General features: G+C 40.3%; 1 protein-coding gene across 3 annotated transcripts in view; it reads left to right on the top strand.

The window, feature by feature from the left end:
* The window catches only part of HPSE2 (heparanase 2), an 869616-nt gene that overhangs the window by 525717 nt on the left and 332507 nt on the right, over positions 1 to 11392 (top strand). The window contains exon 4 of one of the 3 annotated variants that reach the window (XM_006831231.1): positions 171 to 344. The exons of the other annotated variants lie outside the window; for them this stretch is intronic. Within the exon in view, the coding sequence (XP_006831294.1) occupies positions 171 to 344 (174 nt within the window). The remainder of the gene's footprint in view (positions 1 to 170; positions 345 to 11392) is intronic. 3 annotated transcript variants of the gene reach the window in all.

Genomic DNA, 11392 nt, shown 5'->3' with positions numbered 1-11392 from the left:
GCTAAAATCACCTTGAAATGTACCCTGAACCTAAAAATAGTCCCTTTTAAGTGCCTCTCTAATTTCCTATTAACAGGAAGGTCATAGAAAGGCTTTTTATAGTAGCTAATATTTTCCTTTTCTTGGAATATTGATTTGAAAGTTACAAGCCTTTCTCTGCTTCTTCCCAGCCAGGTCTCTAGACAAACTCTATAACTTTGCTGATTGCTCTGGATTCCACCTGATATTTGCTCTAAACGCAGTACGTCGGAATCCCAATAACTCCTGGAACAGTTCTAGTGCCCTGAGTCTGTTGAAGTACAGCGCCAGCAAAAAATACAACATTTCTTGGGAGCTGGGTAATGGTAAGTAACGCTATTCTTTGCTTTGAATTGTCAAGATAAAGGGATGGAAATAATTGCCTTGTGATACAGTCTCAGTTCAACCAGCTTTAGGGCAGTTGTCCAGAACATATTTGGGACGTTAGGCCACTGAGGTGACCTACCACATGGTGAAGGATTTCGTGAATTCACACTGTTTTCATCTATAGTCATCTCTAGTTGCTTCATTCCAAATGTGGGAGATACGTGCACACAATTATGAGTAACTGAGTGATGTTAAAGCAGACACAATCTGCCGACTAGCCAAGACTCCATATTACAGTGTATGTTCTGTGGAACATGGGACTTACAATATGATCCTGTTGTTGTTGTTGTTAAATGTTGTTAAGTCAGTCCCAACTCATAGCAACCCTGTATAGGGCTTCCAAGGAGCGACTGGTGACCTTGCAGTCCCATGCATTAACCTGCAGTGCCACACCAGAATAATTACAGAGCAATAATTTACAAAGAGCTTTGGGTCAGATAGAGAGACAGCTACACAGTCAGTGTGTTGAAGATTCATGGTGACCAGTAGCATACAAAAGACTCTGAGAAGTACGGCTGCAAACAGCTGTTGGTTTTAAATCCACTATTTCTTAAGTCGTTTTAACCAGGGCTGGATTCGTGGGTGCTTGGCATGTGCAGTTACAGAAGTTCCCTGGATTATAAGAGACCCAGCTTAATTTACAATTCTTCATTTATTAAAGCAAGGGCCTTCACATTTTCATTTTGCACTGTTATCATAGTTAAGTGCCATCAAGTCAGTTCCAACTGATAGAGAATCTGTATAGGGTTTCCAAGGAGTGACTGGTGGGGTTGAACTGCCAACCTTTTGGTTAGCAATCCAGTGCTTAGTACTTATTGTACAGTAGCACACCAGGACTGGGTCCCACAAATTATGTAGCGAGTCTTGTTTAGTGATAGAAGTGTGTGTGTGCACGCACAGATAGACGATAGATAGATAGATGATAGCTAGCTAGCTAGCTAGATACATAGATGGTATATATATATTGCATTCTGGAATTTGAAATCCTCATAATAAGATGGCAAGGAACGAAGGTCTTATAACAACACTGTGGTCTCCTGTCAGTAACCATTAAATGAAACACAGTTCTCGGTTTCTTTCTTCTTACTCCACTATTTTCTGCTTGTCTTCATTTTCTCTTTCTTCTTTGGAGTGAGAAAAAAATGTTCAAAATCTGGGGCGAGTCAGGAACTAAATGATTTAAAACTCACTAAGCTGAACTGAAGATGATTTGACTATAGGAGGCATAACTGAGGTCGCCTGAGACTTTTCGTCTTACAAACAAATCTGGGTATCAAACATCCACAACCAAAGCAGGAGTAACGTGATGAATAGGAAAGTGCTTTGCTGGTCCTTACACCTACCTTGTGTTTCACGCTTCCTGCCATTCATCTTTCTACTTATGACATCCCACCTAACCTTACCCTGCTCTAATATCAGACGCCTCTCAACTTAGCTCTATTTCCGCCCAAACAAGAGGGGTCATTTAGGCAGAGTGTTTGAAATGGGAGAGTGGACAAAGGGAAAGCAGTGATGGGGCTTCTGGTGACCTGTCCTGCTGAAAGACTTTTTCCCCCTTCTTTGTAAAATATTGTGCTGCCTACAAATCTCAGTTAGGTAAGGTTAGCCCCAAGCAATTGAAATTTAGGTACAAGTGATTGACCGGAATAACTCCTCCAGGGATTTTGACATATCTGAATGGTGAAGCTTCTTGAACTAAGTAATTCTCCAGTTGGTGTGATGGAGTGTTTTACAGTTGTCGCAGAGAATGTAACTCTTTTTGTAAATATTCATCCTTTTGTGGGCAACTGAGAACCTGTGTTTTCCATTCATACTCTTCTTCCAAATTACGTTGATGAGTCTGAAGACCCATCTGTCATTTTGTCATACTGTGGTGGCTTGCATGTACTATGATGCTGGCAGCTATGCCACCAGTATTTTAAATACAGGAAGGTAGCCTTGGAGGACAGGTTTCAACGAAACGTCCAGATTCAGACAGACTAGGAAACAAGGCTTGGCAGTCTGCTTCCAAAAATTAACCAGTGAAGATCGTCTGGATCACAAAAGAACATGGTTCCATATAGTGCTAGAAGGCAACCCCCCCAGGGTGGAAGCACTATACAGTAGCTGTATTTCGCCTGCAGTCATGAAGGTGGCGCATAACTGGGCAAACTTTTGTCATAGTCTACAAGTCTATAAGGTTGTCATGGAAACACAATGGTTCCATAGGATAAGCATTGGACTGTGAACCACAAGATCGGCAGTTCAAGTCCACCAGCTACTATGCAGGAGAAAGATGAGGCTTTCTGCTGCGGCGAAGCCTCAGAGGGTCGTTCTGAGTGCAAACTGACTCCACGGCACTTAACAACACAACAAGGTGGTCATGAGTCCGAGCCAACTAGATGGGCACTACCAAGAGCAACAACAACCTTTAATTACCTTAGAGTATTGACATGAGGAGAAAAGGCACCATCACTGATAGGAAAACAACCAAGCTTAGAAAGGAACAGTATCTGATCATCTTTTTTGTTTGCTTGTTTGTTTTTTAAGGTTTTTATTTGTGGATTGAATAAAAGTTTACAGAGCAGATCATCAGTTTTATATCCAACAAATCATTCACCTTGTTTCATTACAATGATTATAATCCCCTCCATATACCATCAGTTAACAGTATTTCCCTCTATTCACTTTAGCTCTTTTTATTTTAAACACTCAGGCATATGTAATAATTTACACCACCAAAGGGCACATTCTGCAAGTCTGTCTCCTGGCCATCGCCCCTTAATCAGTCTCTTCCCATGAATCTACAGTCCTCAGCTGCTCCCTCTCTCCATGTCTCCATCTTTGCCTCCATCTCTGGTGTAGCTACTTCTCTGGATAAGGTCTCGCATTCTGCTTGTGCTCGTCTCTCTTAATGGAACTAGGGTCCTTTGTTTCTGGACTGTAAGATTAACTACTCTCTCTGATAATGTTTCTCTTAGCATTTCCATCAAGGTAGATTGTCTCTATCAATTATAGAGTTAGTCAGTTGTTAGTTTGTTTTTCATCTCCCTTCTTTAAAATAGTATAGGAATCCTGGTACAGCACTGGGCGACTAACAAGATCGGCAGTCCAAACCCACCAGCCACTCTCAGAAACACAATACAGAATTGCTTTGAGTTGGAATCGACTTGACAGCACTTAACAAGAGCAAAAACTTATTGATATGACTTTAATAAAGAACCCACCCAACTTAGAGATACTTGTGGGTCCTGTGTCTGTCATCCATACGTTTTACCATTGAAGAGGATATATTTTGCTGTTACTTCTAATTCATTCTGCAACTCCTGTTAGTTTTCGCTGTGCTCAGAATCTTCTCTTAAGATATCCACAGTATTCTGAGCACAGCTACTTTGTTTTGTTTATTCAGTCCCTTCCCCTACAAGCTTTCATAGTCATCCTTGTAGTCTACGCTTGTTTCTTTCTTTGTAAGTCTCCTTCTTTGTAACTTTGTCTTTTCTAATAGTTTGATTGTTATGTTCAAATTTAGGGAGGAAGGATAGAACTGGCCGGCTCTTTTATGCATTTCCCATACACTTACACATTGTTAACAAGCATTTTACCTTTACAGGAAATCTAGGATTATAAAAACCGAGATAGACATTTCTTTGGTTGTTTCACTTAGAGTAGCTAAGCTTCCAAAGATTGTTTTTCTCCTTTGAAATCCGTTACTAGAGTGGACACTGCAGACAACAGAAAGCATGGTAAATTCAGTATCAAGAGATGAGGATTAAAAAGTTTACGATGCTAGATTCATTGAAAAAAATATTAAGGGGACATGCAATTTTTTTTAAATTAAAATTTTACTGTCTCAATGTTTCCTTAAATGTCATTGCTACTGCTAAATGCCATATGATGATTGTAATTATTTGTATTTCTATTAACCTCTTGTGATCCCAAAGCAAGGAAGAACTGGGGGGTAGTTTGAAGCTGGGAATCAAAATCCGGAAGTACTGCAAATGAATGTTAGTCTGTCTCCCTGGGGATGATGTTTGTTCTTCGGAGAGCTGTATTTAACACACATTCTCGGAAGATAATGCAATACCTGTAACTGAATGACCATTACACTACATTACAAATTACAAGTGTGTTTCCCTAGCAGATCTGCCAGTTTCTGTGAGCAGGCATAAACTGATATACTTACTATTAAACCTATGTCATATATTCTGAGCTACACGTTGCCTACATCTTCATCCAGTAATCTGTTATGAAGGTACCCAGGTGGCACAGAGGTTTAAGTGTTGGGATGCTAACCACATCGCCGTACTTCAAAGCCACCAGCAGCTCTATAGGAGAAAGATGAGGGAGGATTCTGCTCCTATAAAGTTTTGTAGGCTCTGAAACCCTAAGGAACAGTTCTGTTGTGTTTTATAGGGTCGCTGAAAGTCAGAATCACCTCAGTAGCAGTGGGCAGTCTCTTAGGATTCTAGTTACGCGATGCAGTTCTGGGAGTCACGTATCTCTGTACGCTGATGTCTATTGAGTGAAATCAAATTTCTTATCTTGGAAAGTTTATCCCCTTAGACATGACAATTCTGGCAAGGGATAACCTGGCTTTATTTGTACATTCATTTACTCAGTGTGTATTAAGTTTTTATTCTGTGTTTGAGTGGATAAATGTATGGATGAATTTATGTATAGAGGCCTGATGTGGCACTGTAGGAGCAGCACTGGGCTGCTAACCACAAAGTCAGGGATTCAAATCCACCAACCTCTCCTCAGAAACCCTATACAGGGTCCCTGTGAGTGGGAACTGACTCGATAGCTCTCAACAACAGTGACAGAGAATGAATCTACCAAACAGAAAGTCCTAGTCTTAGCAGCTTATTCTCTAGAAATGAAGACATGGAAAACTCAAACAATTAAACAAAACTCTCTATGCTGGTACTGCCACGAGCCCTAGTGGCTGGAAAGAAGTAAAGAATAAATCAAGGCACTTGTTAAATCCATTTTAAAAATAGGGTAAAATATAAATTAATACCTGAGAAGTGTTGATAAATTCATAGTTTTTATTTGTATACACTGAAGTTCATAATCTTTTGGCTATTAAGGAACATTACAGGTATTTGAACGACACCAATTCTTTTTTTTTAGTTTGTTGTCTTAGTGAAGAACCATCTTCTCTCACTCAAATTCCATTTAGTGCCATTAGGATGGTTTGAAGAAAGGTTTTGTGGAATCGCTGTGTTGTATGTGGAGGCTGGTATGACCAGGGTTGTCATTTGTTTTGTTGTTCTCACTGATCTGAAGTACCATTATAACTCAATCCACACTTAAAGGAACATAATACAGCGATATCATCACCTCCTATTAATTTCTTAAACACTCACTTTGGTTGCTCACAACAGAATACTATGCAAGAGAACACATTTAACTGACATGGTCCACAATAATGAGGTGATTTTTTCTACGGTACTGTGACTTTTCTAATGATGTCAATACTTGTTGGCTTTCTTCATGTCATTTAACATTCATTCAGCAACTATTTATTGACCTCCTGTTGGTAGTTGCCACGGAGTCGATTCCAACTTATGCCCGTGTTTAACAGAATGAAACATTACCTGACCCTGTGGCAGCCCCACAACAATCTTTGGTATGTTGGAGCTCCTTGTTGACCAGACACCTGGTCAACCAATTTCATGAAGTGTTTCCCTCACTTTTCCTGACTCTATTTTACCAAACAGGCTATCCTTTGCTAGTCATTGGCCTTTTTTGATGGCATATCCATCCAAATTAAGCAAAAGAAGTTTCACCATTCTTGCTTCTAAGGAGCATTCTGACTGTAGTTGATGACGTATCCTACATTCTCCACTAACACCACATGTCAACTGTCAATTCTCCTTCCATCTTCCTTTTTTCACTAACCAAATTTCAGAAGCACATGAGTTGATTGAAAAGATGATGGCTTGGGTTAGGCACACCTTCAGTCATCAAAATAACATCTATGCTTTAAAGAGATCTTTTGCAGCAGATTTTGTATTAGGTTTGAGAGATGTAATAGTAACTATTCTATCTGGTGTGGTACTGTAGGATAAGTACTGGACGGCTAATCACAAGGAAGGTAGGTGGTTCAAACCCAGCAGCCACTCCTCAAAAACTGACTCAGCAGCATTTAACAACAAATATTCCAGACTACATCCTAATAGGGGAGATCGATAATGAATGTTTACTTAAAACAATATACCATTATGTTCTCTCTCACATGGTTTTTGCTTTTCAGTAGTTCAAATTAAATTGCCCAACTTGACTCGGCTGCTTTTCTGACAAGCATTTGATGTACACAGCAGAATCATTATCAGGCTGTTGCCCTTTTGTGTTATTTAGGATGCATTTTTATGTTTGCTGCTTGTTTCTTTGCTGTAGCATACCTCAGTGGCTCATTCCTTTTTAGTGCCAATTAGTATTCCAATTTATGGATAGATCACAGTTTCCTTTTCCATTCACCAGTTGATGGATATTTGGATTGTTTCTACTTTATGACCATGACAAATCATGTAGCTATAAGCATACACTTTGGAGTTCTGCTGTAAGACTGTAGGATGAACATTGGAGTATTAACCACTAGATCAGCGCTACAAACCCACCAACGGCTTCCCAGAAACCCTATACAGGGTCACTGTGAGTCAGAAATGATTTGACAGCACTTGACGACAACAACGAAACATACACTTACATGTCTTTGTTGAAATTATGTTTTTATTTCTCTTGGTAATATATTTGGATAGGGAGCAGAATTTCTAGGTCTTATGGTAAATTAATATTTAACTTTTTAAGAAACTGCCACACTATACCATTTTACATTTTAACCAGCAATTCATGATGCTCCTGTTTCTCTACATCCTTGACAATACTTGTTTTTGTCTGTCTTTTTTATTTTGGCCATTCTAGTGGGTTTAAAGTAGTGTCTTAACATGTTGAGCTTCTTTTCTCTTGCCTATTAGCTATTCATACATTTTCTTTAGGGAAACGTCTATTTGTCTTAGGATGGGTTGTCTACAGAAGCCAAACTGGTAATATTTATATACTGGTGTGGCGCTGTGGGTTAATGTGCTGAACTGCAAGGTCAGTGATTCAAGCTCATCAGTCACTCCTTGGAATCCCTATACAGGGCCGCTACGAGTCAGGCACTTAACAACCACACATACATATACATATATATATAAAGATAAGTTTATTATCAAGGAAATGGCTTGGAGTTGTAGAGTCCCAGGTTCCCAGTGGAAGAGAGAGAGAGAAACTTACCTGCATATCTGTTATATTAGAAGGAGGCCACACCCCCAACAAAGCACCTCTTCAATTTATCGGCTGCTCATAGCCACTCATCATAGAGTGTAACTTTGCCTGTAATAGGTTTCACCACCATGAGAGTAAGCACATCCCAACTGCTAACCACTGGACCAATAAACAACATTCTTTCAACGGAGAAAATATTGAAGTTGTCAAGGACTTCTTTCTTCTTGGATCAACTATTAACACTCACAGAAGCAGCAGTCAAAAGATCAAACGACGTATTGCATTAGGCAAATCTACTGAACAAGACCTTTTTAAAGTGTTAAGGAGCAAAGATGTCAGCTTGAGGACTAAGGTGCGCCTGACTCAAGCCATGGTATTTTCAATAACCTCATATGCATGCGAAAGCTGGACAGTGAATAAGGAAGACCATAGAAGAATTGATGCTTTTGAGTTATGGTGTTGGAGGAGACTATTGAAAGTGCCATGGGCTGCTAAAAGAACCAATAGATCTGTTTTGGAAGAAGTGCAGCCAAGAATGCTCCTTGAAGGCCAAGATGGCCAAACTTCGTCTCTCATACTTTGGACATATTGTCAGGAGGGACCAGTCACTGGAGAAGAATATCATGTTTGGTGATGTGGAGGGAGGAAGACCCCAACGAGATGGATTGGCCAAGTGACAGCATCGATGGACTCAAGCGTGGCAACAGTAGTGAGTTTGGCCAGGATCAGGCAGTGTTTCGTTCTGTTGTACATAAAGTCGCTATGAGTCGGTACCAACTCAGTGGCACTTAACAACAACAACAACTCAGTCATACCCCACTCATTCTAAAACCAAGCACACCCATGAAAACTTGTAAGCCAGCCATTTTATGCCTTTATAGTCTCCCATTTTTGATAACCAATGTCTAAATTGCCTGTCCCTATCAAACCAGTACACTGAGGAGACAAGCATGCTCCTTGATTTGAAGACTCTTCCATTCCAGTTGGAATTTTGAGCAACTGCATCCATAAGCAAAAGCCCAATATCCATCAAATGGTAGCCATTTACACTTGCTCATAGTATCAAACATCTCTATCTTTACCTGATTGGGTTCTGGCCACAGCTTAGTTCTAGCTAGGTCACATGGGTACCAGCTGCAAGTCTGAGAATTAACACACACTAACCTGTGTGGGTTAATGCGCCAGACTGTAAAGCCATTTGAACTGCAAGGTTGGCAGTTCAAGCTCACCAGCTGCTCCTTGGAAACCCTATACAGGGTCGCTATGGGTCGGAACTGACTCAATGGCACTTAACAACAACAACAACCTGCACTTCAGACTAGCTGGCCCCTTCACTCTCAGCCCTAGCCACCAAGGGCTAGGTCAATGCCCATGGTCTCAGGAGTTCACACAACTCCCTTTAGACCAACCAGCCCTTCCTCTTGTCTCTCATTTCAAGGTAAATGAATGTCAATGGAACATGTCCAAATTCAGCTCCTGTCTTTATTGCTGCATTTCCCCCACTTTCACTCACAGATAGATCTAGGTGGTTCCCAGTGACCATACAGGTTGCTGCTCATTGAGTCCCTTTAACTTTCAGCCCTTGAGGGGTTTTCTGTGCCGGGCACAAACTTTTCAGGCCTTGATGCCTCCAAGGCAAAAACAGCTTGCTAGAAACAAGCTTTTTTTTTTTTGAAACAGTCCACTTTTTTCTTTTGCTTTCTTTAATCATGAATATCCTATTCTCCCAGCAGTTCTGGCTTGGTCTGCATGCTTTTTCAAATGCAAATGTTCCAACTCTGAAGGTTCTGGGAGGGGCTCAGGCTTCCACCTAAGGACCCTACAAAGGCTTAACAAGAAGCTTTTTTCTCTGGGTATATTTGAATTCACTTTTAGAAAATCCAATCAATTATAATCTGAAGGCATGCTTACAAACTCTCTGTTATCATAATTCCCAACATTCATTTCTGTCACACATATATGTCTATTTTACAATAATAGGTAAGATAAACCAATATCCATAAGGCAGTCAAACACCTTTTAAAAACACTCAAGTTCAATCTTTTCTCTTTTACCATTGGATCAAACCCATTCATATGCATATGGCCTTGGCCCTCTGTCAGGGTGAATTCCAGTAGGTCTTGGCCTATTAGCTATCTTATTCAAGGAGCTTGACATCTGCTTTAGGCAACTCCGAAAGCTGCTGCTCTCTCCTATCCTGATGCATTTTATCCTTTACATTCCTTTCACTGTAGGATCAGCACTATACTGCAAACCATAAAGTCAGCAGTTTAAACCCACCAGCTGCTCCTTGGAAACCCTATACAGCATCACTCTGTGTCAGAACTGACTTGAAGGCACACACCAACAACATCAACATAGCAGAAATGCCACAAGTGGGTGGTTTCAACAAACAAAAATCATGGAGTCCTGGTGTGGTACTGTAGGATAAGCACTGGACCACAAGTTCAGTTTGTATCACAAGGTTGTCAGTTCAAATTCACCAGTCACTCCTCGGAAATCCTATACAAGTTCACTCTAAGTAAGAACTGACTCGATGGCATTTAACAACAAGAAGTTTATTACAGAAGTTTGCAATTTGATTCTAAAATTTATATGAAAATGAAAACTGCCCAGGGGAGGCAAAACAAAATTAAAAATTAAGACCAAAATTGAGAGACTTACTTTCACATCACAAACCTAAATGTAAAAATGAAACTTAAAACAACTGCATACTAAGCTTGCTGGGTCTTCAACAGACATAGCATTGAATCTACAGATCAATTGGGGGCCAGTTGCCACCTTAACAATCAGTCCAGTCACCCAATCCATGATTATAAATTATTTCCTCACTTATTTAGATTTCAAGTGTTCCATTCTTCTTGAGGCAACTGTGAGTGGAATTGTTTTCTTAATTTCATTTTTGGATTGTGTGTCATTAGTATTTAGTTGTTGTTGCTAAGTGCCATAAAGTCAGTTCCAAGTCATAGTGACCCTGTATTGATTGCGTTTCCAAGGAATGGCACTTGTGGGTTTGAGCTTATCCTACAGCGCCACAACTAATTTTATATATTGATCTTGTATCCTCCAACCTTGTTGAGTGTGTTTTTAGATCTTTGAGGTATGTGTGTACCTGCATACATGCACATATGCACATGTGTGAATTTCTTGGGATTTCCTATATGCAGGACCATGTGTTTGAGAATAAACACAATTTTTCTTCTTCCTTTTGCCTCATTTTACTGGCTAGAACTTCCAGTTAAAACTGTTCAATATTGGTGGCATGAGCAGACATGCTTAAGTTCTTGATTTTAGGGGGGAAGCCTGAAGTCTTTCCACTAAGTATAATGTTAGCTCTAGGTTTTCTCTGAGGATGTTTATCGAGTTGGGCAGCCTCCCTTCTGCTCATATATTGAGAGTATTTACCAAGAGTGGGGGTTGGACTTTTAAAAAAAATGTTTTATTGTGAATTATGTGATAGTTCACATGGGAGAACATTAGCTTTACAGTCATCCTATTGTATATTGTTTCATTGCCATGGTTACACTCCCCTCCATGCATCATCAACCAATCAAAAGGTATACCCTGCAAGCCTGCCCCCCCCACCACCCGGTCATCAGCACACAGACCCTCTCTCTCCGTGGGTCTTATGTCCCCAGCCACTCCATCTCTCCACGTCATTGTCATCGTCTCTGCCTCCATCTCAGGTGTCACTGCTTTTCTGGGTAGGGTCCCACTCTCTGCTCTTCTCCCTTGA

Source organism: Chrysochloris asiatica, unplaced genomic scaffold (genome assembly GCF_000296735.1).
Source record: "Chrysochloris asiatica unplaced genomic scaffold, ChrAsi1.0 scaffold00003, whole genome shotgun sequence".
Lineage (NCBI taxonomy): Eukaryota > Metazoa > Chordata > Mammalia > Afrosoricida > Chrysochloridae > Chrysochloris > Chrysochloris asiatica.
This window is presented reverse-complemented; position numbering and strand designations above follow the sequence as displayed.